Here is a 25810-nt window from a genome sequence, read left to right on the forward strand (position 1 = left end):
CTGTACCCAACAACAACACTCAAATGGGTGACCTGCAGAACTCCCCGATTCCACAGGGCTGGATAGCAGGAGTGTTTCTGGCACACTAGCACTTGGAACCTGCCCTTGTCCTTTATTTTCTACAACTCCAGGTCACAGGAGTAGCACTATGAGAGGCCCAGCACCAGGGCTTCCACCCAGAAATTAGAAGACTCTGTGGGGAAACCGCCCTTGCCAGTGGCTCCGAAATGTATCATTGAGATGTCTAAAATAGATTCCAGGATGGCTAAGGCCAAGGCCAAGCCCTGCCAAGCTTGGCAGCCTTGTTGGGGTTTGGCTAGAAGTGAGTTGGAGAAGAATCTGTGTTAAACATGAGCTATACAGCAGCACTATGATCTTCTGGAACCAAAGCTCTTGGGAGGTGAACCTGTAGCCTGCAGAAGGGCTATGTTACAACCTCTTCTCTCTGACTTAAGGCACTGGACTAAGGTCTTCCTACTGTCCTAATAGGAGCATCCCACCTCTGCAGTTTGTGCCTCCACCTTTCAGCAGCAAAAACTCTGGGTGATATATGACATGTTCTTCAGCACCCCATATTCCAGGCACATACTTCTGCATCCATACTGAACCCTTATACTGAGTATACTTCTGGTACAATTCTATTTCTTCCTTAGACCCCACCAGGGAGGTATAAAGAGCTTCTGGCGCATCTGTCCATCCTATACCTCATCTCTGCTCATCAGGAGGACTCAGAGACCTGGGCCCAATGGGCAAGGTAGAACTGAACCCAGGATGTTCCAGTATTGTCCCAGGCCTCAGAAGTAATAGTATGAGGGAAGGTGTAGGAGGTGGTGGCTGCCCTGAGGGCTGCCCTGGGATTCAAGGGGCTCTGGTTGGAGGGAGCCAGCCCACGCAGGGCTGGGGTCTGGGTCTCTGGGTCCTTCTTGTGCAAGCAAGGGAAGGCTGTAGGCTCCTGGGACATCAAAGGCATCTGGGTAATCCAAACAGGGTGTGGGGGGAGGTCAGCCAGCACAAATTAGAAACAGGTGGCGTCCACTTCCCCTCTGCTGGCTGGCTAGCACAGCCAGTGTAGGCAGTGGGAAGTGGCTGTAGGGAGTACAGCTTCCAGGTTGGGACAGGAGACAATGCAGCCAGGTGCTGTGGGCCCCTGGCTGGGATCACTCTCATATGCAAACATGATGAGGAGGCAGTGCTGTGGTCCAGGGGGATGGAATCCCCTGAGCTTGGGAGCCAGGTGAGCAGGCCAGGCTCTGCATTATCTAGTCTTCATTTCAAGACAAATGTTAAGAAAATGAAAGGAGAAGACAACGGAAGAAAAGATGAGATGGAGTTTGCTAGGTATCTGAGTGTCTGACCTCAAATATAAGAACTCTGTGAAAGGCAAGCTAGCTCCATCTGTCAGGATCAGGGAGCAAATTTGGGCCATGGATGGAAATTCTCAGAAGACAGAATCTTGGCTTCACAGGGGGAAAAAAAAAGATCTTTCCAATAATGACTGCTTTATAGGGAAATAAGGTAGTGAGCCCTCTGTTACTAGGAGTGTGTAAACAGAACACCCACCTGCCTAGGATGCCACAGAGGGATTAATTTCAGCTCTAAGTGGGTGGCTCAACCAGACAATTTCCACTCTTTGGTTCTGTGAAATTCCAGGGAAGGCTGAGGGAGGCAGAATGCTCTGCAGAGGTGCGGATCTGCCTTGCTGGCTGCCCAGGGAGACGCTGCAGCAAACCACACAGGTGACTCGACAGCAGGGTGCCGAGTGGCAGGAGTGGACTCAGAGTCTCTGCTCAGCCTGGCCAGTACAGAACCAGGCTCCCAAGCTCCATGAAGCAAAGCACGTGCACCACCAAGCCCTCGGGTGACAGGCTGTGAGGGGTGAATACATGTGTGGAGGGAGCGCTATCGGGAAGGGAAAACCTGATGTTGGCAGCCTGAGGCAGGGAACAGGTAGGGGTAGTTATAGCCCCAGAAACACATTGGCAAGGGGGGAAAGAGAGAAGGGTCAGGAAATACCTCAGGGTTCCAGGTGACTTAGTCCTTTCAACTGAGGTCTAGAAAGGGCCTGTGGCCTGGAGTGGGCCAAGGACATTCCCCTGGACAGAACTTCTCTAGCACTTGTGCTCTGTACCTTCTGCCCAGACAGAGGGTCTACCCCTAAGATCCAAGCTGTCTTGTGAGGAGGCCAGCTTCACTGCAACAATCTGAACAAGGCAAGGCTCAGAGAAGAGGCAAAGAGGGGTGGACCCTCATCCACTCCTTGGGTAGGGGATGGAGTCTGGCCTTGCAACAAATCAACCTGAATGAAGTAGGGAGAAATACTGTCCTCAGAGCTAACCCTGTGGAAGGTAATAGATCTCAGGCTCCGAAGTTCCAAGGCAGCTTTTGCTCTGCAATGCATGTTCACCTGCTTGTCAGAACCCCATGAGCCTATGATTTGCACAGCCTTACTCTTCCTCCAGCCCCACTGCAGCTGCCAGGAAAAGAGCAGAAGTAAGCTTCATTCACACTTTCCTGTCAGGCCTTAGGGAGCCCTGGGAAGAGCCAGGCCTGGCTCTGGGTGGAACCTCTGATGCTCAGGTGTTGGGTGAGCTTGCACATGTACCTGTCTGCTCTAGGTAGCCATTCTTCTATGGAGAATGCATATCTCTACTGTCCCCTCCCCTTCCCAAGAGCATTGAATTAAAAAAAGTGTGTGTGTGGGGAGTCTGGGCTGGCATTTCATCCTCTCCTATTCAAAGCATCTTACTCTGGAGTGGTCCTCTTCCTGACACCCTTAAGGTTCCACAGCAACCCACGGAAGTGGACAGCCTCCTGCTTTTCTCCCTCAGTTCTATGTGGCCTGAGCTTCTGAGGGTCTGTCAGCATAACCACCCACCCCCAATGGTCAGGCACCCACTGTGAAAAAGTGGGACTGGTCCAAGTTCCTGGGTTCTTTCAGACCCTGACCTTGGGTTCTCTTAACTATTTCATTCTGTCCTCTTTTTCTGGAAGACTGAAGGAAAAAAATCTAGATGTTTGGGGGAGTCAATAGACCGACTTTGGTGAGGAGGAAATGTGAGGCTTGAATGTTAGTTAACTGCTCTGTGTTAATATAAACTCTTTAAGCTACCTGGGATAGTCCCATTTCCTCTAGCCTTTCAGGGTAAAGATGTGTTTTCTCTCAAGGAACCTGAACCTCAGAGGAGAACCTGCAGCTTAGGACTCCTGGGCCAGGAACTCAGGAACATAGCTTCCTGCTCAGGCTCAGATCAGGCCTGGTGATCTGCCTCCAGGAGCCAAAGTGCCTGATGAGGACTATGGGGCTAGAATGCAAAGCCATCCGATTCCTGGAATTGGCCTGTTTCCCCTGGGGACGCACCCCCTTGGTCTTCTAAGTTTCTAGGATTCCCCAGGGAGACCCTAGTTACTTGGCAGCTTCCAAGGTGAGGAGAGGGACAGGGAGCATGCCTAGGCCATCTGGGCCCCAGCTGATTTCTGGGAAGGGGAAGATCAGGTTTCAGTTCTCTCCCTTTATACCAGAAGGCTCTCATTTGGGACTGCCTTGTCTCCCCCACCCACTGCCTCAGTAATTGGGTCTTGGCAGCTTCTTGTGTCTGGGATGGGACCAGGAAATGCTCTGGTCTCTTGGAAGGAACAAATACCATGTCGTGGCTCCCATCCTGACACATCAGGGCAGGCATTCTTCTCCCCAGAGGCCATACTGGTCTCCATCAAGGGCCTGCCTGACCCTGGACACACCTTACAGGCCCTTGGCATAGGTCTTCCTCACCCCCACCCTGCCAGTACATACTCTATCCTGCCTTCAGACAGGAGCAAAGCTGGGCCTAGAGTCACCAGCTGCTCCTGTCATCTGGTTCCAAGCATGACCTCCCAGGGCCTTTGGTCTCTCAGCTGGAGGTAGCCCAGTGAACCAAACTGGGAACCCAGTAAACTTCACACTCTCCCCTGCACCTGAGAGCAAAGCCTCTCAGCCCTTTGGGGACTTCCCAGGGCTGCTCTGGTGACCTGTGCCCCTCTGGAACTGCTGCCTCAAACCTCTCTCAACCAGGTGTCCTAGGAAAGAAGAGTCTTGGGCCTGGGGACTCATCCATGCAAATGACACTTTGGACCTTCTATTTCTCCAGATAGGTGGAGGTATGCTTGAGGAAATGACAAGTTCAAGAGCAGGAATAAGGAAGCACAGCTCAGCCTCTCTCCCCTGTCCCCGCCCTCCAGCCAGCCCTAGGACTACCTGTCGGGGTTCCTGTGGTGAACCCCTAAGCAGTTATGAGGTCCGTAACTGGCAATCAATTCTGGGGCCATCTGCAGAGTGAGAAGGCCCAGATCAGCTTGGTCACCCCAAAGGGTATAAGCTCTGACCTTGAAAATGGTTCTGTGCCCTCTGATCTCTCAGTCCTTCTGCTTTCTCACACTTGTTTTTTCCTGCCTAAGGCACACAAGGTCCTCTCCTCTCCTACCACCCTCTCAGTCTCTGGCAATGCTCATTCTCAGTCAGCTGCATGCTTCAGGTCACAATTCCACAGCCACCTCCGCAGACAGGCCTAACACAGGTCTCCCTACCCAGTTCCTCTGCAGCACACAATCCAGCTCCAGTTCTCCTTAGTCCTCCCTTCCTGTCTGAAATCACCTCATTATCTGTCTGGCTCCATTTGGGCTGCAAGCTCCTTGAGAGCCAGACCCTCTGACAGGCTCTCCGGACAAGTTCAAGGTGGGCTCATCCCTTCTACACACTCCACCCCCCAATTCATACTTTGCCCAGACAATAATGGCTTTCAGAAGGGGCTCTCTGGGGGACGAGGCTGCTTCTCCCCTTTTGCCCTTGTCCAGTCACCTAATTGCCTCTGCAAAAACCCATCTGTGGCCTCCTCCACGAGGACAGGTTCCTCATTCCTGCTTATGGAACTCTCATCCTGGCCTACAGAGGAGGCGGGAGGCACCAGAATGATCAGGGCAGGCCAAATGGGCCTCCTTCAAGCTGGGCACTCTCCATGGGTGACTGGCCTATCCATCTCTGCTCTACCAAGCGGTCATTCAGTCTGTTCATCACTCGGTCCCGCCCCCTTCACACACATGACACACCCCTTCCCAGCCCCAGCTGGGCGGGCAGTATGCAGGGTATTGGGAAGCTTGGGTCCCTCAGTGCCAGGGCAGGAGGATCCCCATCCCAGTCACTGCAACAAGTCCTTAGGCAAGGTGGCTTGCCCAGACTCCAGGCCTCTCCACCAGTCTCCCAAGGCCCCCCACACCACCCTGTGGGCTCCTGAAGCTCCCAGTTTGTGTTCAGCACATCTTCAACTTATCTCTTTCTGAGGGCAGGGGGCTCTAGAAAAAAGCAAGACCAGTTCCCAGGGTGCTGCAGGCTTTTTGCATGGACTCTTCAGGGTCGGAGAACAATGGGGCACCTCTCCAAGCTTTGTTCCTCTCTACCCGGCTTGCTTGGCTTTCATTAGCCAAAGGGCAATGTCTTCCAAGTCTCCCACATTAAAAAAAAAAAAAAAAAAAGCCCAGACCTTTCCCTAAACGACCCTGGTGGAGGGGGCTGGGGCAGAACCTGGGGCTGAGGAATATGGCTTCTCAGGCATCCAGATGCGCACAGCTGGCTGCCCGGTCACCTCCGGTTCCAGATGCTTTACTTCTCTTTGCCAGATCCCTCACACTGGGGAAATCCGACTGGAGCTCACACTCGGGATCCACAGAGGAAGTGGGGCCTCAGCTCTGCTCCAGAGCCAACCGGCCCTCACATCTGTTCTCCCCACATCTGTGCTCTGGATCTAGGCTCTTACTGACTCGACCACAGCACGCTAGATACTGTCTTGTCCGGCGCAGATCGCTTCCACAGCCCAGATCTCCCCCGCAGCCTCACATTCTGCCTGGACTTGGAGGGAGTTAATGATTCTATTTCTGAAAACCCTAAGTCCCCCAACCCATTGTCCAGTCTCACCTCGGGCCGACCAGGCGGAGAGCCTGGGCTCCCTCGCGGAAACATCTCAAGGCACACTTCGGCCAGGCGCCTCTGGTAGGCTAGCCCTGCACATCTGGAGGCAGTGCCCCTCCAAACCTGCCCAGTGATCAGCAGAACCCGACCGAGAGGGGGAAGGGGCGGCAGCATCGCCTTCCTCCACCTCCCTACAGCTGGCCAGAAGAAGGCGAGGGGTGGGGTGGGGTGGGGCGGGGCGGCAGGACTTACCCAGCATCTGGCTGAAGAGCAGCTGCTCCAGGTCGCCCAGCACGGTGACCACTAGTTCGGGGTCCACCTTGAGGAAGGCCCGCTCCTCCTGCCCCTTGGCGGAGGGCACGGGCCCGCCGGAGCCCTTCTGCGCCTTGGCCTTGCTGGAGAGCAGCTCGTCGTCGGATTTGCCATCGTCGCTCACGGCCGCCTCGGGCGCCTTGCTGAGCGGCTTGACCTCGGCGTACGGTCCCCGCGGGATGCGGCTGGGTTTCCCCAGGCTGGGCGCCAGCGGGGCCAGGGGCGTCTTGGCGCCGCCCGCCGGGCCAGCCTTGGCCTGGAAGAGCGAGTGCTCGGACTTGGACAGCGTCTTGGACATGAGCGGCGCCTCGCGGCCCTTGGACCCCATCTTGCTCAAACCCTTGGGCGCCTTGGCCATGTCGTCGCTCCACTCGGGCTCGTAGAGCTGCAGCTTCTTCTCGGAATCGGTGAGGAACGAGAGGTTGGTGAGGGACTTCTGTTTGCGCAGGTTGGAGGTGGGCGGCCCGCCGGGGACGCGGCTGTCCATGCTGCCGGACTTGAAGACCTTCAGCTCGGCCGCGCTGGTCTTGGCTACGCCGCCGCCGCCGCTGGCCGGCGCCTTAGCGCGCTTGGGGAGCATGGCTTTGCCGTCGCCGGCGGCCGGCTTCCTGCCGGCTCCCCGCGGCTCGTCCGCGCCCTCGTCCCCGCCGCCGCCGCCGCTCAGCTCCGCCTCGGGCTGCGCGCTCTTGACGCCGCTGCCCAGCATTCTGCCCGCCGGGAGCGCATGGACGGCCCGCGCGTCTGCAGGCACGGGGCGGGGGAGGAGGGGCGGGAGCGCGGGGCGGGGAGGGGAGGGGGAGGAGGGAGGGGCGGAGGGCGAGCGGGGAGAGAAAGGACGGGAGAAACCGAGCAAGAAGGGGAGAAAAGGAAAAAGGAGGCGAGAGACGTGCAGCGAAGGGCGCCGGTGGGGAGGGAGTGGGGGGGGGGGTGGTGGTGGGAGGAAGAACGCAGGGAAGGAAGCCGGGGAGGGGGGGGGGGGAGACCAGGAAAAAGCCAGGAAACGGCGGGCGTGATGGGGCAGGGTCGGAGGAGAAGGGGCGGGGCGGGGGGAAAAACACAAATTAAAACATTTCAATCAGTCCAAAGAAAGATGGATGACCCCCCCCCCCTCCCCAAGAGCTCCATCGAAGTCGGGCGCGCGTCGGTGCCTGGTCCCCGGGCCCCGGCCGCCGGGCCTTGGCGGCTCCGCGGGCAGCGCCCTGGCCGCCTCTCGTCCGCCTCCAGCTCGAGCGGACGCGGCGCTCTGCAGCTCCGAGCAGCTAGGAAGGAGGGGAGGGGGGCGGGGAGCGGGCGGGAGGGGGGAGGGAGAGGGGGAGGAGCGCGCGCCCGGGGAGGGGGCCGAGAACGTGTCTATTTCTGGCTCGGGAAGGGGAGGTATGGGCGAGCGAGCCCCAGGGGCAGGGGGCATTCAGGGCATCCCACCGGGTTTTCTCTTCCCTTGGCGCAGAGGTAGGGTGGGGTGGGGGTGGGGGGCACGGTCGGTTGTTCCCTGCGGCATCCAGGATCATTGAGGAGATTTGGGGTTTCAGGTAAACGGGAGGAAATGGGGCATGCCAGTTCGGTAATACAGGGAAAAGGGGAGCTGGTAGGGACTAGGGGACCCGATGGTGGGGAAGTTCTCAGTCTCTTCCCCAGAACCCCTTGATTGCGCCTCCACCCCCCACCCCCAGGAAACCTCACCCTACCTTCCTTCAGTCTCTGAGGTGTGAGGTTGTGTGGACGTACTACGTAGGCAGCAGGGAACAGTTCCAGGTCGGGAGACACGGGAACTAACCCTTAGGCTCAGGAGACTCGATTTCCATCACAGTCAAATATATGACCTTGTCAAAGTTATTGAACTCGGTCCTTACAGTGACTATCATGCCAGTTTCCTAGGACAGAGGGGTGCTGGAGCTAGAGAGCCCTGTGTCAAACTACCCACCCTTACTCCCTTGCCTGCCAGACCTTCAGCTCTGTTAAAACAAACAAACAAAAAACAAAACTCCATACTTTTCCAGCTCTCCTTCCTCCCCTCCTACCTGGAGATGGAGTGGGGCAGGGGCAAGAGCCAGATGGAGTGTTCAGCATTTTGCCCAGACTTTCCCTCAGCAGAGGGCACAGCACTGCCTGACTTCCTGGACAGTGCCAGGTTGTCTGAGCCAAAGGCTTTCAGGAAAGATGAGGGACAAGAGAGAGTAGAGAGTAGTTTCTGAAAGCAAGCTTGCTTCGGGAAGGACAGGCTCCAGGTACCCATTGGGAATGGTAGAGCCCTAGGAACTCTGCCAAAACGTGGTATATCCATCAGATTGCATTCTCCCCTATCCTCAAACTCCATCTTTCTAGTCCCTTCTCTCCTTCCCTATAGAATCTGAAGTGCATTAAGTCTCATGCGTGTCTTGTACCTATCTGTACCAACTCAGGAACTCTCACATCATGGAACTGTCTCTATACTTGCAGGAAGCAGGTGTAATGGCAGAGTAGATTCAGAAGCTTGAGATGCTGGGCACGGGGCTTGTAGCCTGTGTTACTCCTGACAGTATCTGGAGACTTTCTGCCTCTTGTGCCCCCAGGGCTGGCCCGGACACCATAAAGTCTTCAAGGACAGACATCATAGCAGAGAGGATGCACTTCCATTCTACTGAGAACTCGGATCCTCAAACAGAGAGGGTTAGGTAAGAAACATGGACCCCAGGCTGGTCTTAGAGTTACAAAGATGGAGATTCTGCCTTCAAGGAACTCAGTGTCAGACAGAGAATGCAAAGTAGACAAGACTTGGGGAAATAATAGCCCTGTCCCTGTGAGAATGTAATGTCACACACATTGATGGAGGATAGACAGGCATGGGCGTGTGTATTCTAATCACAGGAATGACAAGAAGCACTGTCTCAAAATTTGTGGAGGAAGGGAGCTGGGTGCAAAGATTCATCAGCAGGCAGTGTGGCTGTCTAGGCAGGCTGTCCTCAGAGGCCTGAGTCCAAACCTTAGGAGAACCAGGGTTCCAGGTCACATAGGAAGTATCAAGGAGCTCCTTAAAGGTATGTAAATGGTAGCATGCCAGAACTTGGCCCTGCATAGAGAACACCAATCATGGGACATATGAATATTCATGGTTATGCAGAAAGCACAGATCCCATTTCAAAAAATGAATTAAGCCCTACCTTTGTTGCCACATTTTAAAGCACAACTGTGTTCTTCCTCACTATCCCACTGGCCACTTTTAATAATGTCACAAACCATCATCTTTTATTATGTGTGCTAGTACTGGGGCCCAAACTCAAGACTTAGGTGCTGTCCGTTAGCTTTTTTCACTTGAGGCTGGCACTCTTATCATTCGAGCCATAGCTTACTTGTGGCTCTCCCCCCCCCCCCCAACCCCCCGTGGTTGACAAGAGATGAGTCTCTTGGATTTGCCTGGGCTAGCTTTGATCTATGATCCCCAGAACTCAGCTATATTACAGCTCTGAGTCACAGGCTCCAACTTGGTTGATTTTTTGTTTGTTTGTTTTGGGTGTGTGTACCAGTATAGGGGCTTGAACTCAGGACCTGGGTACTGCTCAAGGTTAGCACTCTACCACTTGAGCCACAGCTCTACTTCCTTCTCTTCTGGTAATTTAGTGGAGATAAGAATCTCACAGACTTTCCTGCCCTGGGTGGCTTTTGAACAGTGACTCTCAGATCTCAACCTCCTGAGTAGCTAGGATTATAGGCCACCAACACTGGCTTGTTTTGTTCTTGACACAGAGTTTTACTCTGTAGTCCAGGCTAGCCTCAAATTCCAGAGCTTCCTACTTTAGCCTCCAGAGTGGTAGCTTATAAAACACCTAAAGTCCTTATTCTTCGGTCATTCTCTAATTTATACAAAGTGCCCTTAATTTAACCACATGGATGCCTCAAAATTCAATGCACAGCCTACAAAATTAAGAAAAATGAGGGAAGGAATGGGTTGAGACGAATGGACGAGAATTGTAAAGGGGCAACATTGACCAAGAGGCACTATATTCATGAACTGCTTTGTTGGATGGCAACTCCTTTGTACAACTACTTGAAGATAAAAATATTTTTAAAAGATATCACATTAGGAATTGCTGAATTCTCATGGTGTCTGAATTTACCATGTTATAGTTACATGGTGTTACTTGCCTATAGGTTCTCTTCCTGCATATAAATTCATCTCCTCCTTGGCAAAAGGAAATGAACTGGATACCATCTTGGATGAGGAACACTGCTGGAGAGCATTCTACTCAGGCAAGACCTGGTACTCTCTTCCCTGGCTTATTCTGGCTCTTTGTTTCTGCTGTCCACAGATGTAGGTTCAAGACCTTAGAGTTGCTAGAAAACACTGTTCCACTTGATGCTCTGTGCACCTGCACTTCCTTGTTGTCAGATGCTCACTGTTTCTAGGACCTTCCTCTCAATACAGCCTGTTTCTGCCCAGTTCCTCTTCCTCTCTGTATTTCTTTATTCTCCTAGACCCCCTCTCATGGGATTTTATATTCCCCAAATCCCAATCCTTTTCCTTCTACCAATAAATAGTTCCTGAAAATCTACTGGTTTTGAGAAAAGAAGGTTGCTTAGAAGAGAGGCACAATCCTCTCTATCATCTAAAGCTACTACCTCATATCCTCCTGTATAAACTGTCCCCTGACAGTGAAACAACAGAAAATACTCCCAGCTAGGCACTGGTAGCTCAGGCCTGTAATCCTAGCTACTCAGGAGGCTGACACCTGAGGATCATGGATTAAAGCCAGCCCAGATAGAAAAGTCTGTGAGACTCTTACCTCCAGTTCACCACTAAAAAGCTAGAAGTTGAGGTGTGGCTCAAGAGATAGAGCTCCGGCCTTGAGTGAAAAAGCTAAGGGTTCAAGCCCTAGTACCAGCACAAAAAAAAAAAAAGGAATACTGTCTCTGCAAGGTCACAAGTTAACTCAGTCACAGCTCCCTTGAGCACCAGCCCTTATAGTACTGCTGGCCTTTGCCCGGTCAGTCTTTAAAGGGTCTTGCCATGACTAGGTAGTGAGCCCTTAAAATAGACATCATGGCATCCAGAATGTTCCAACACTTCCTAATATGACCTCTCCCTTTATCTTGCTCCTTTTTTTATTCCTTTCATATCCCTGAATTTCCCACCATCCTCTTCTGCAGTGGGAGTGCTCTGCTGCCGTGGCAACGGCCATTCCAGCATCAGTCGATAAGGCTAATATGTGCACAGTGCTTCCTAGAGTGATTCCTAAAAAGGGAGGGACCTGCCCTGTCACACTATCCCCAGATGCAGCTATTTCCCTCTACCTCCTCCTGCAACAATGACAGGTAGTGGGTAATTCATTGAAGAGAGAGCACTGAGCAACTAAGGGAGGCTGTGATATGAGAGCTGGATCCAGCCAGTTTCTACACGAGAGATGGAGAGGGGGTTGCGTTGGAATTGTGGAATTCTTAATCTCACCTATCCAAAGATAGGTACAAGCTAGCCTGGACTCCGTTCTCTCTAAATGCACTGGCAGTTTCTGGGCTGTAGATAGCATGAGTGATTTGGCCACATCTGTGGATGGCAAACTGAAAGCAATCTTAGGAATGAAGATGCCGGCGGAGGGCCAAGAAAAGGCATGCCGTATGATTTTATACACTCACCCCCCTGTGATTGGAAACGGTTGTAACCCAGGGATTCTGAGGGGGTCTGGAGACTCTGCCTGTTGGATTGAGGTTAGGAAAAGCTGGGAGGAGAGCAAGGGGAGAGAGGAGAGGGTGGGATGGAGGGCTAGCCTGCCCCCACTCTGTTGACCTTGAAAAGCAGCCTCGGAACCAGCACTTACGGCTGATGCCTATAATCCTAGTTACTTAGGAGGCTGAGATATGAGGATTTGAAGCTAGCTGGCGCAAGAGTCTATGGTACTCTTATCTCCAATTAGCAAAACAAGCCAGAAGTGGAGCTGTAGCTCCAATGGTGGAGTGCAAGCCTTAAACAAAAAAGCTAAGGGATAGTGGCTAGATGCTGAGTTCAAGCCATAGTACCAGGATACATGTGCACATATGTGCAACAAACACACACACACACACACAAAGTGACTTTGGGGAGGAGAGGGATCTGAAAGAGGACAGGGTCCATACTTGGTTCCCTCCTGGACTAAAGGCAGACAGAGAAGAGAGGAAAAACCTTTGTATCTATGCCCATATCTGGAGAGCAAGACTGGGGGCCCAGTCACAAGGCACTATGAATCTAGCCATAGGCCCTGGGCCAGGGTTATGGGTGTCATGAGCCCAATAGAGTAATAAGCTTTTCTTGTACATTTCCGTTGCTCACAACCTTATGATGTGGCCTTTCTGTTGCTTCCCTAAGCAGATTCAAATGCCTCTGCCACTGAGCAAGCCCTCTAGTCATTGCTCCACACTTCCTTCAGCCTTTTTCTTCATCATCCCATTTCCCCATCTCATTCCACCCACCAGCAGGGGCTTCAGGAGACCTAAAATGTGCCCAAGGCCAGGCTAGAGGCTGCCAGAATAGCTGATATTGGAACACTGAGCCTGGTCTGCATCCAGACAACCAGCTCCCCATTGCTCATGTCTTGTTCCAGGCCAGCTATGATAGGTACAGAGCACAAACAGACCAAAACATATCCTCATAGAACTATATCCTAATGGGAAGAACAGACACTAAGAGAGATAGATACGATGGCAACCCAAAGTGCTAAAAAGGAAAAAAAATAATAATAAAAGCAGGAAGGGGAATACCAACTCTCCATCAGGGGCTGTATATTTAGTTTGGTGACTGAAGAAAGCATCTCTGAGAAGGTGACATTTGAGTAAAGATCTGAAGGAAGAAAGGGGCAGTGTGCATGAGAATCTGGGAGAAAGGCTTTCCAGGCAGAGGAAACAGCCCGTGGAAGGTGCTGAGAGAAAATGTTCCCGGAGTGTGTGCAGTATGTAAGGAGATGGGCATGGCTGGACAGGAAGGGAGGGAGGGGGATGAGGGCAGGGGAGGAGGTCAGGGGTGTGATTGGGAGCCTTTTAGGTCACTTAGAAGGGCTCAGTGAGCCCGTGGCAGGCTGGAAGCAAAGCATGACATGACCTTCTTCCCCCTGGATAAAGGTCGCTTCACCTCCTGTGTGGAGACAAATCACTGGGTCACAGGCAGAAGCAATTGCAATGATCCAATAAAGTGATGACAGTAGCTTAGACCTCAGTGGGGACTGTGGTGGTCATGAGAGGTGATCAGCAACGCCTGTGACTCCTAGAGCGCTAGCCCTGAGCCAAAAAGCTCAGGGACAGAGGCCAAGCCCTGAGTTCAAACCCTAGTACTAGTGCATGCATGCACGCACGCACACGCATGCACACATGCACAAATGCACAAAATGAATAAGAATAGGATGTTGGCCTGGGTCATTCTCAGATTGCTATCCATGATGATGGAGAAGGTTTTGGGGGAGCTGGTTTTAAAGAAAGGATTGTCATTCTATCTCCCCTCTGGCCCCTCTTAGAGCCAGTCCCTCCTGCTTTCATGACTCCTCACACAGTTCACAGCGGGGGTTGGTGGGGGAGAAGGGGGAACGAATCTACTGGTTTCCCAACAGCCTCAGCCATTGTTTCTCATGTGCTTACTGTGTTTCCCAAGAATCCATCTCTGGTTGAACTTGTTCTCAAAAGCCATCCAAGCCCCCTGCACACAGTGGGCTCTCAGGAGTATTTGGTGAATGACGACCGATTAAATGAATGAATGCGTGACTCAGAACAGATGTGTGGGGATTGTAAACAGCAGTGACCTCCCAGTACCCTGTGGCGAGAGACCGTGCAGCTGGCGTGCAGAGCGGAAGCCAGGTTTCTGGGAAGGAGTCCCAGCACCATGGTTTCCCCCTTTCTCTGCAGGCCTGGGCCAGGGAGAGGCCCCTGACCCTCTCCTTGTCCTTTCAAAGGGAATTCTGATTCTTTGAGAACATGAATTTCGTGCACTGGAAGATGAGACTTTCTCTCCTGCCCCCTAGCTTCCATTCTGCTTCCAGGCATGAGAGGGTTTTTTGTTTGTTTGTTTGGTTTATTTGTTGTTTTTGTTTGTTTTGTTGTGCCAGTCCTGGGGCTTGAATTCAGGGCCTGAGTGATGTCCCTGAGCTTTTGTGCTCAAGGCTAGCACTCTACCACTTAAGGCACAGCTCCACTTCCAGCGTTTTTGTTTTGTTTTGTTTTGTTTAGGGGTTTATTAGAGATAAGAGTCTTACAGACTTGCCTGCCTGGCTGGCTTCCAACTTCCATCCTCAGATCTTAGGCTCCTGAGTAGCTAGGATTACAGGCATAAGCCACCAGTACCTGGCTGCATGGAAGTTTTTAGTTCATTTCTGAGAGACAGGAGAAAGCAAGTGAGGTATTCTCAGAGGCCAGGGTCCCTGGCACACATAATGTCCAAACAGGACTTGAGTCCTGCCTTCCACTTCTACTTGCACAATGGGACAAGATGAAGCAGAACAGTTCAAAACAAAAGCTCCAGCATGCTTGTGCCTCCAGGAAGCCCTCCTAGATTGGTCCATTGCTTCATACCAGCACAGCTACTACATTGCTTTGCTGTGGGTTAGTAGCTGAGATTATTTGTGTGGACTTTGCTTCACCCTCTCTGACCCCAGAGGACTCTCTGAGCTGGGCCAAAAAGTCAGACAGAGGTGTGTTGTCTGCCTGTCTGTTGGAGGGAAAATGAGGCTCACAAACCAAAGGGCGAAGCAGGGAGCCAGCATCATGGGCCTCAGTCTCCCCTCTGGCTTATCCATCTCATGCGGGAGCTTCTGGAAGGAGAGAAATGTCGTGACATTCTAAGCTACAACTCACATTCTTTGGAGCTCACAGCTGTCTAGAAACATCTTTCTCTGAGCCTCTGCACCAATCAGGCAGGGACAGAGCCAGGATGAACCTGCACAGGAAGGCACACAGGTTAGGCTCTCAGAGGAAAGGAGTCATTTCTAATCACTGACTAGGAGTCAGGACCAGTGCCTGAGTACCGGGAGTCCTGGCTTCCCGAGGGAACATAAACCTTCCTTCATAGGCAGGGGGCTGTGGAGCCCTGAAGGGAGGAGAAACTTGGTGGGGACAGAAGCTGCAGCCCATAGGACTGGCCTTCTCTTTCCCCAGAGATCCCTTAATGGTCCCAGCGCTGGAACATCAGGGCGTGGAAGCTGTTGGAATATGAGGTCTGGCTCTGGGCTAGGCAGTTGTTCCCTGTACTGGCCAAGTGTTCTAAGCCCTAGGCTGGAACAGGGAGGGAGCTTCTTGTCCTCAGGAACCAGGTTCTCAGAGCAGCCCTGGGAGTGTAAATAGCACCCAGATCCTTCTTCCTCTCCCAAGGAGGAATAGGACCCCGAGTCCCCAGAATCTCCAGAAACCCAACCCTCAGTCTCTTTCAACCTTTTTTTTTTTTATGGGGGGGGAGCGTCTGTTGAGGGGCTTGAATTCAGGGCCTGGGCGCTGTCCCTCAGCTCTTTTGCTCAAGGCTAGCACTCTATCACTTTGAATCACAGCTTCACTTCTGGTTTTCTCATGGTTAATTGGAGATAAGAGTCTCACAGGCTTTCTTGCCTGGGCTGGCTTTGAACCGTGATCCTCAGATCTCAGCCTCCTGAATGGCTAGGATTACAGCATGAGCCACCAGCACCTGGCTCCTCCATTACTTTTAATGCCACAACACCAGGATGTGCTGCAGAAGAGTGTATCTCTGACTCAGTGAGCTGGATTGTCTCCCACCCTCTGGTATCTGATTTCCATAGAGACCAGAGCTGAGTACCAAATTGTACTCAATCCCTTCACTACTCTGGCTACCCCCATTTCCCCCCACCCCCCAAAAAAACTCTTCCTTTCTAATGCTTTCCTACCTGTGCCTGGTTCAAGACTGGTCCTACCTATACTTTTGCTCTGCCTAGCCTTTTTCCTAAAATCTTTCTTTCAGATAAATTCAAGGCTACTCAGGGCCAGCTTCTGGGGTCTTCCTGCAGAAAGTCCTCCCTGACTGCACCTTCCACATTGCTCCTCACCTTACTAGCCACCTGCTATGGTTAGGGCCACGTACGAATATTCTGCCTATGTACATCCCAGGGAGATACCTTCTCTCACCAAGTAGCTCATCATTTTCCTGCCTAGGATAATTCTCAAGGGCACACTGATGACCAGATCGAGGCCAGAAAATCCTACAAGTGCTGAGCACCTGCCATTGCCAGAGACCCTTTTAGACACACCATGTATACTGCTTCAGAGAGTCCTGAGGAGCAGAGATTGTCATTCTCTTCATTTATGGAGAAAGCTATCTGGCCAGTATCACACAGGAGGCTGCAGGTTGAATCAGAATTGGAATACAAGTCTGTTCAATTCTCACATCTTCCTGTAACTTCATGCTATCACCATGCACTTGTTTCGGGGACATGTTTAATAACTGCATATGAAACCAAGTGGAAACCCCAAACCAGGAAAGTATAGCCATAAGGGGAGGACTACTTCCTGAAGGGAAGTACCAAGGAGAAGATGGTCTATAAACCCCACACCACTGCCTCTGAGGTGGTCACGTGGCCCTAGGACTGTAGACAGGACTGGGATTGGGGATGAGGCAGGTGGTTACCCCTGGACATGGTCAGTGGTCTACAGCATCCCCTGTCCCTTCATGGCTCCAGCTCACAACCTTGGTTCTGGTGTTGGGGGTCACACAAATCCAGGTCCCACTGACTGCTCTAATTGTGTCTTAAGGATCCTGGGTTCTCTTCTTGACATGCTATATGCTCTTAAGAGAATGTCTACATGCTATGCACCTCAGCTGGTCATGTGAAAAATCAGGTGGGGTCCAGAGGTGGAGAGTCTCTGCACCTTCTGCTTAAGGCCTTCCAGCAAGGGAACTACCTCATCCAGGGCTCTCTGTCTGAAACTGTACTCATTTAAAATCGCATTCCCTTTCTCCTTGGACCAAGGAAGTGCCCAGGAGAAGTCCAGATGTTTCCTTACATGTGTGTGTTCTATATATTACCATGGCAACTGTCCCATACACACAGCTGTGGTGGCCACTGTACACTGGGCATCAGATGAGCTCTGCCCTGCCCAGGTATATCACCCTTCAACCAAGACCAGCCCAGATTAGTTGTCAGGGCAACCACAGGCATGTGAGGAGGATGTCCCCAGGGAGGAGAAGGAAGAGGAGGAAGTGTGTGCATGTGACTGGGCTGTGTACTAGATAAAGACAAACAAACTGCTTGGATGAGCATGTGTATCTTCTGGTACTGGCAAAGCCACAGTCAAAGCTGCCCTTACCATGCAGTTGGTTGTTTTAATGTAATTGAATCACAAGGCTAAATGGGACCCTAAAGATAATCTTACAGGGCTGGGAAAGTGGCTCAGTGGTAGAGTGCTTGCCTCGCATACATGAGGCCTTGGGTTCAATTCCTCAGCACCAGATAAACAGAAAAATCCAGAGGAAGTGGCACTGTGCCTCAAGTGTAGCGCACTAGCCTTGAGCTGAAGAGCTGAGGGACAGCGCCCAGGCCCTGAGTTCAAGTACCGTGACCAACAAAAAAGAAAGGAAAAAAGATAAGCTTACACAACATTTTCCCTTAAGGTAGAGCTGACCCATTTTTATAACTTATTACTCACTGTTGGCCAAGTAAACTCCCCAAATGAGGAAAAATACAAGGTTCAAAGCTAAGGTTGTTTTGTTCACCTGGTAATGACATACTGTTCCAAAAGAGAACCTCAACTGGGTTTTAAGAGGTCCAATGGCTTGCTCACACCTGCAGTCCTGGCTCCTCAGGAGGCTGAGGGCTGAGGACTGCATTTCAAGCCCGTCTTGGCAGGAAAGTGTGTGAGATCTTTTATCTCCAATGAACCACCAAAAGGTCAGAAGTAGTAGAACACAAGCTGTGAGCCAAGAAAAAAAAGCTAATTGAGGTATGGCTCAGTTGGTAGAGGACTAGCCAATGAGTGAAAACATCAGGTACCCAGTTTGAGTTCTGGTCTAGGACTGGAGAAAAAAGAAAGAAAGAAAAGAAAAGTAAGGGAACAGGCCCCAAGCCCCGAGTTCAAGTCTCAGTACCAGAGTGCATGCACATGCATATACACACGCACATGCGCAAGTGAACACACACACACACACACACACACACACACACACAAAGAGGTCCATAGAACCAACCATCAGCCATCAGCTAAACATCATGAAGATGGCCATTTGTCTTGGGAGACCTGTTAGAATGTCAATCAGGTCTGTTTCAGGTCTGTTAAGAGGCTCATGTGTCTACATAAAGACAACTGCAGGAGTCAGAAGGAACCTTGATTGCCATCACTAGAAGGGGCCAGCACAGCTGGTTTAGAGAAACTAGAGTATCTATACTGCCTGGAGAGAAAGACACCCCCATCCTGTGCCGGCACAGATTTGCTCCACTGGCACCTCTATTAGGGTTTTTGTCAGTGTTTATAATGGAGGCATTAAACCTAAGAGGAATGCCATGGATTCTTATTTCAATGAATTTTAATGGAATAATCACTAGCAATTACTTGGCATATAAAAATGGTTCTGCAAATGCTAAGAATACTCATTGGTGTGGTGTGTGGGAGTTTGTTCCTCGGGTCTGGTTTCGTTGCTGGGAGCTTGCCACTCCTGCACTCCTTCCTGCCCTCATGCAAACCCGGCGTACTGCAGCAGGAAGGATGTGGTGAGCTCATGGGTCACCTCCTACACCCTGGGTTGGGCTGGTGGGACCTGGGGACCTGGGACTGCTCTGACAGTACTTCCATTGGGACCTGAGCTCTTCTGCTCAGAAGTTCTCTGCTATCTGATCCCCATGCAGAACACTGTCTGGCCCTCTGTGGAGGGGAAATAGTCTCTTAAGAATAGGGAGAAGCTAGTGGCTCATACCTGTAATCCTAGATATTCAAGAGGCTGAGATTTGAGGATGATGGTTTGAAAATGCTAAGGGACAGTACCTCAGGCCTGAGTTCAACCCTAGGACTGCAGGAGGGGGAGGAGGGGGCAGAGAGAGGGGTGGGGGAGGGAGGGATAGAGAGAGAGAGAGAGAGAGAGAGAGAGATTTTTTGCTTGACTAGTATTCTACCACTTGAGCCACAGCTCCATTTGGGGCTTTTGGGTAGTTAATTGGAAATAAGTATCTCATGGGCTTTCCTGCCCAGGGTACCTTTGAACCATGATCCTCAGACCTCAGCCTCCTGAGTAGCTAGGATTACAGGTATGAGCACTGACACCTAGCCTCAGCCTCTGTCATTCTTAATATGCCATCAAAATGTGTCCTTCCTGGTCAAATTTACTGCTGGGAGATTTATCACATTCCCAGCCAAATGCTGTCATGAAGAGAAGTCACTCCATCTCTCCCGCCCCCCACTCCCACCCCAGCAACAGAATCCAGATCCTTCTCATTTCTATTTCAAACCCCTCCAGCAGGGTACCTCAGATGACCTCACTTCTCTGGCCTCTTCCTTCCCAGCCGGGCTGTTATGCTGTTCCCACTTCCTCCCAGGGCCACCCCCTCCAACTTGTGATACCCACCCCGCAGTGAGGTCATGGCATACATGGCTGGCGGCATGACCTTAGAAGGTGACAGCTGCCCAGATTCAGATCCTGGCTCTACCACATTGGGCAAGTCACTTACCCACTCTGTGCCACCGTTTCCCATCAGGAAAGTAGACAGGAGAGTAACACCCCCCCCCCCTCCTCCCAATAATGAACAGTACTGCTCATGTCTTAAGCAGTGCTTACATACCAGGCTGTGTAAGTGCTTCAACCATAGTAGTGCATTTACTCTCCACAAAACCCTTGGAGGAAACTATTCTTATTATCGCCAATTACAACCAAGGAAACAGGCACAGAGAGATTAAATAACTAGTCCAACACTATAAAACTAGCGAGGGAGTTAGATTCCAACCCTCACAGAGGTGTTTGAAGGATTAAATGGGCTTTTTTTTTTATGTGTGGCTCACAGAAAGCTACAATCAGCGTTAACAGCTGCCACAAGCATCACCACGACCTCTTGTCCCAACTCCTGGATCTTTACTTTGTCCCAGATGGATGGTGGGATTATCCAAAAAAGAAGCCCGTGCTCTGAAGCTGCCTCAGCCCCCACAGGGCACTGCCCTGTGCCAGGCCTGAGAACATGCAAACACCCTCCATCCTGAACTTGTTCTGTCTTCCAGTCAATCGTCTGTGCATCCTCTCTCCACGGGTGGCTGGAACATCAGTCTCATCTTGGCCAGAGAGTCCCCAGAGGACAGGGAATGCGGCGGTGTGAATTCAGCATGAAATGACATAGGTCTAGAGTGACAGAGATGCTGGTGACATCTTGGGACCTGCCAGGGTTGAGGGAAATGTGGGGAGGCCCCTGGCTCCATGACCTCGTTTCTTTCCCTGCCACTTGGCAGAGGCTTAGGGAAAACAAGTAGGGCTTGGACAGTGTGCAGTTACTGTGGTAAGTCCTGGCAGCAGAGGGGAAGCAGCAGGGCAGGAGAAGAACATGACCTTCAGACAAGCTGGGCCCCAATCCTAGCACAGCCCTCTAGCTGTGTGTCTGCAAACATGCACACGCACGCACACACACACACACACACACACACACACACACACTCACACACACACATCCTGAGGCTTCCACTCAGAGCCTGGGCTCTGTCTCTGTGCTTTTGTGCTCAAGGCAAGCACTCTACCACTAGAGCCATAGCTCCACTTCCAGCTTTTTGGCGATTAATTAGAAATAAAGAGTCTCACAGACTTTCCCACCTGGGCTGACTTCCAACCATTATCCTCAAATCTCAGCCTTCTGAGTAGTTAGGGTAACAGGCATGAGCCACCAGCACCCAGTTAAATATGACATTTTCTTAAGATGACAACTCTACCTAGGCATGCTGGTGGCTCATGCCTGTAATCCTAGCTACTCAGCAGGCTGCAATCTGAAGATTGCAGTTCAAAGCTGCCCTAGGCAGAAAAGTCTGTTAGACTCTTATCTCTAACCAACAAAAAGCCAGAGTAGAGCAATGGCCCAAGTGATGAGGCTCTGGCCTTGAGCAAAAAAGCTAAGGAACAGCACCTAGGCCCTGAGTTCAAGACCCTGAACACAAGACAGAGAGAGAGAGAGAGTCAGAGAGAAAGACAGGAGACAGAGACAGAGAGAGACTGGGAAAAAAAGAGGTGCTGACTTCCTGCCTAGTGGTGTCCACTTAGCTCCCTTCAAATATGCCATGAAGTGGAAAAAAATAAGTAATCTGTGTGAACCTCTATGTGACCTTCCTGCACACAGCCTCACACATGTGGGCACATGGCAGTGCCAGCCCTGGCTTTCTTGGCTGTCCAAATTAAGATCTGATGGTGGCCTTTGTAGGGAGGCCCTGGAGGCCTGGTGCTGAGTGACAGCAGATGGGCTCAGCACTGGGCTTTCCCCAAAAGAGCCATGAAGGCTAGGGGAGGGTCAGGGCACACCAACACCTGTGGCCTGTATGTCTTCACATCTGCCCCAGGCAGAGGCAATTGGAACAGCTGGCTGTGGACAATCTCTGGGACATTATGAAAGCTATCCCCAACACCCCAGCATGGATGCGGGGCATCATGAGAAATTCTCTTCCTGCTATATAGAGATTATAAAGTCTCAGTTGTAATCTGTGCTTCCCAGGGTCTGGACAGAGGAAGTAAGAAAGCTCTTTGGCCTTCTCTTGTTCTCTGTAAGGCAGGACCCTACTCTGTCCCCATGCAGGGAGGCTGGCGGCCAGAGAAGACCAAAGGAGAAGAGAGCAGAGAAGGACTGGTAGCTGCTCCTCAGCTAGAAAAGCAAACCAGGCTCACAGAGAATTCACCAGCCCCACATTTACCTACCATGGATCACTTACCCACTCATTTACCACATGTGGTTGGATGCAGTCATGGATTAGAAGTGAGGATATTTGACCTTGAAGCAATGCCCCCTGTCACTCTGTGGCTTAAAACTTGGTATGGAAATCACATGATCAATAACTGTGCAGGATTCTATGAATGATATAGTTAGGTGACACTAACTATGAGGTAGCACTCTCTACTGCACCCAATTCTCCTTCCATAAGAAGCAGGGACTAATTAGGAGCTGGTAGCTCACACCTATAATCTTAGCTACTCCAGAGGCAGAGATCTGAAAGATCACTGTTCAAAGCTAGCCTGGGCAGGAAAGTCCAAGAGACTCTATTTCCAACATAACCAGCAAAGTGCTAGAATGGAAGTGTGGTTCAAGTGGTAAAGCACAAAAAACACAAATTCCAAATCCTTCCATCCATCTGTCTAAAGGCAAAGAGCTCAGTGTATCTGCAGCAAAAAAAAAAAAAAAAAAAAAGATTACCATGACAACTAGCAAGCAACAAAGCAGACAGCACCATGAACCCTACTCTGGAAAAGCCAGTGCTTATTATTTATTCTGTGTGAATCCCACCTCCAGAGTTCACTGGCTTTCTGCCCCATAGAGCACCAGACCTATGATCTGTCAGACACATTCACATCTAGCTGGTGGAGATGGTCCTCCAGCTGACAAGCATGGCGGTTCCTAGTACCTCTCTGTACCAGATGTGGAAAAGCAAAAGTCTTCTATGGAGCACACAGGAGAATAATTAGGACCAAGTGTCTGGTTTGGTGGCTGGAGACCATTAGCCTGACAATGTGGAGCACACACATAAGGAAGCCATTACGTTAACAAAACTGCAAATGTAAAAATAGAGATGCACATAGTTTCCTGGTTACCACATTCTAATTCTGATGGTTTGTCAGTGCCAGTGAAATTTGGTGTGCTTTTGTCCCTTGCCATGTCCTGGTCCCCTGCGTGTGTACTTATTGTGCGAGGAGATAGCCTACTCTTTAATGTCCAGTCACTCCTCCAGGAACCTGCTTTATAAGCCTTGCCCTGTGCAGTGAGTGAAGCTGCTCCTTTCTAGGGTCACAGTGGCTTTGAGGTCACTGTTCCTGAGCTCTCCAGAGAGAACAGGCCAGTGTGGACACCTGGATCCCTGCCCAGCAGAACACAGAGAAGACTGAATGGCCTGCCATCCGTGCCACATGGTATCAGGGTGAGGCTGTATTCTAAGCTCCACCTTCTCCCATGGGAGCAGGGTGCTGAGATGAAACCGTAACACACAACCAACCCTCTAAATAATCGTGGACCTTCTAAAAGCAAGTGGGACGTGCAGCTGGGACAGAGTTCCTTCACCTGAGCTCCATTCTGTCACTTCATACACACACACACACACACACACACACACACACAGAGTTCATTGCTTTACTGGGGAAAGTTTCCCTCAGCCTGAGTAACTAAAGGACAGCTGGTTCCCTATGGTGTCATTTGGCTGTGGCTCTGGTGTACATTACTGCCAGCTTCTAGATGTTATTTTAGTGTCGGGAAAAATCAACACATACCCCTAAATGCTGCTGAGAGAGCTTTTTTTTGTTTTTGTTTTTCCACTTATTTTTTGGTGGGGGGTGTTGGTGCTGCTGCTAGGATCCCTAGATACTGCCCCTTAGCTTTTTCACTCAAGGCTGGTGCTCTACCACTTGAGCCACACCTTCACTTCAGACTTTTTGGTGGTTACTTGGAAAGAAGTGTCTCACAGACTTTCCTGCCTGACCTGACTTCAAATGGAGCTCCTCAAATCTCAGCCTCCTGAGGAGCTAGGATTACAGGTGTCTGACAATGATGCCCAGGCTGCTGAGAGTTCAGAACCTGGACTACTTGGAACCTGCCCTATGGTATACAGGCGCTCACTCGTTTGCTCCTCAACCATTCATTCCGAGAGCCGGAGGATGCATCTGACACAAGCAGTGTCTCTACCCCTAAGTTTCAAGAGTGTTCTTGGTCAATCTCAGGTCCCTGAGGCAGGTAACAGTTTGCGTGTATCAGGTGATATGTGATGCTACAAAGATGACACGAGGAAGGGGACACATATGGGACAGCCTGCTCAAAATGGTTCCATCAGTGGCAACAACTATCTAGGTGGCAGGCTGAACTGCCTCCCAGGCTCCCAGCACTTTCATACTGAACCTGGCCCTCACAGACTGTCACCTCTGTGTTCTGGCCTGACACACCCAGTGGCTCTCACAAGCTGAACACACGTAGCAGAGAAATTGCTTTCCACTCCTCACCCTGAAAGCTCCTGGATTTAATGGCGCAAACCTAGGTTGAGTCAAACATGGAGAACATTCCAAGTGCAATTCATAGGTGGGTGAATTGTCAAAAGAAGGACCCAAGCTGAGTGTGATGATACACAACTGTTACTTCAGCACTAAGGAGGCTGAGGCAGGAGGATCTTGAGTTTGACCAGCCTGAGCTACATAGCCAATTTGAGGCCAGACAGAACTGTATGGCATACTTTCTCCAAAAAGAAAGAAAGGAAGGAAGAAAGAGAGAGAAAGAAAGAGAGAGAGAGAAAAAGAAAGAAAGAAAGAAAGAAAGAAAGAAAGAAAGAAAGAAAGAAAGAAAGAAAGAAAGAAAGAAAGAAAGAAAAGGACCTATAGATCCAGTGCACTTCTTCCAAGAGAAGAGAGCAATAAAGACAGTTCCAGACAGTGACGCATCCAGGAAGAAGTCTGTCCCCAAGGCACTTACCAATGCAGAAGCCTCCCTCAATCCTGCCAGGGGTCCTGGAGTAGCCATCAAGAGCCCAGCTGCCCTGGGGGAGAGGGTCTAGGTCCTGGTCTGTCTGTAACCTGTGGAGCCAAGAAGGAGTGGTCACACATGGCCTCAAAGCTCTCTATAACCTTGCTTTTCCTTCCTTCCTTCCTTCCTTCCTTCCTTCCTTCCTTCTTTCCTTCCTTTCTCTGTGCTGGTAATGCGATTGAACCCAGGTCCTGCAGTCTTCAATTGGCTTTTAGCTCAAGGCTGGTGCTCTATCACTTGAGCCACATTCCACTTCTGCTTAATAGCAAATAAGATTCTTATAGAACTTTTCTGCCTGAATCTGAACTTCATGAGTACATAGGATTACAGGCATGAGCCAGTACCCGGCAACATACCTTCTGGATTCTTCTTTCTAAAGTGCCCTGAAGTCTTATGGGCTCCCCACCCCTATTATCTATTGACTAATACACTCTTTCTTCCTTGTTGTTGTTGTTGATATTTTACTGATCCTGGAACTTGAACTTGGGCCTGTACACTGTCCCTGAGCTTCTTTTGCTCAGCACTGACGACACTCTATCACTTGAGCCACAGATCTACTTCTGGTTTTTTCTGTGATTAAATGGAGATAAGAGTCTCACAGACTTTCCTGCTCAGGCTGGCTTTGAATCATGATCCTCAGATCTCAGCCTCCTGAGTAGCTGATAGGCGTGAGCCACTAGCTCTTTGTTGTTATTTTTAAGGTGATGTACAAAGGCTTAGAGTTACATAAGTCAGGTAAAGAGTACACTTATTTCTCCCTGCCCCGCTCTTGAACAATGGCTGGCCCCTATTGGTGAGACAAATATGTAACACAGGCCCACTTCAGCCTTCTGTGCAGAACTGGGCAGGAAGGAGCCTCACGGGACACTGTGATGGCCAGTGCCAGTGGCCATACTTATTCCCTCAAGATCCCCCAGTAACTGCAGGCCTCAGATCCCTGCCTGCCATGGTCTTCACCCTGCAGACAAGCATGTGTGTTCTG

General features: G+C 50.9%; 1 protein-coding gene across 1 annotated transcript in view; it reads right to left on the reverse strand.

Annotated features, from left to right (window-relative positions):
• LOC122126717 (neuron navigator 1-like) overlaps positions 1-25810 on the reverse strand; it is a 101344-nt gene that overhangs the window by 69508 nt on the left and 6026 nt on the right. Inside the window, exons 2-3 of the mRNA XM_042701179.1 lie at positions 24778-24878; positions 6188-6988 (exon numbers count right to left, since the gene is read on the reverse strand). Of these exons, the coding sequence (XP_042557113.1) occupies positions 6188-6988; positions 24778-24878 (902 nt within the window). The remainder of the gene's footprint in view (positions 1-6187; positions 6989-24777; positions 24879-25810) is intronic.

Source organism: Dipodomys spectabilis, unplaced genomic scaffold, assembly GCF_019054845.1.
Source record: "Dipodomys spectabilis isolate Male_0828 unplaced genomic scaffold, ASM1905484v1 ptg000288l, whole genome shotgun sequence".
Lineage (NCBI taxonomy): Eukaryota > Metazoa > Chordata > Mammalia > Rodentia > Heteromyidae > Dipodomys > Dipodomys spectabilis.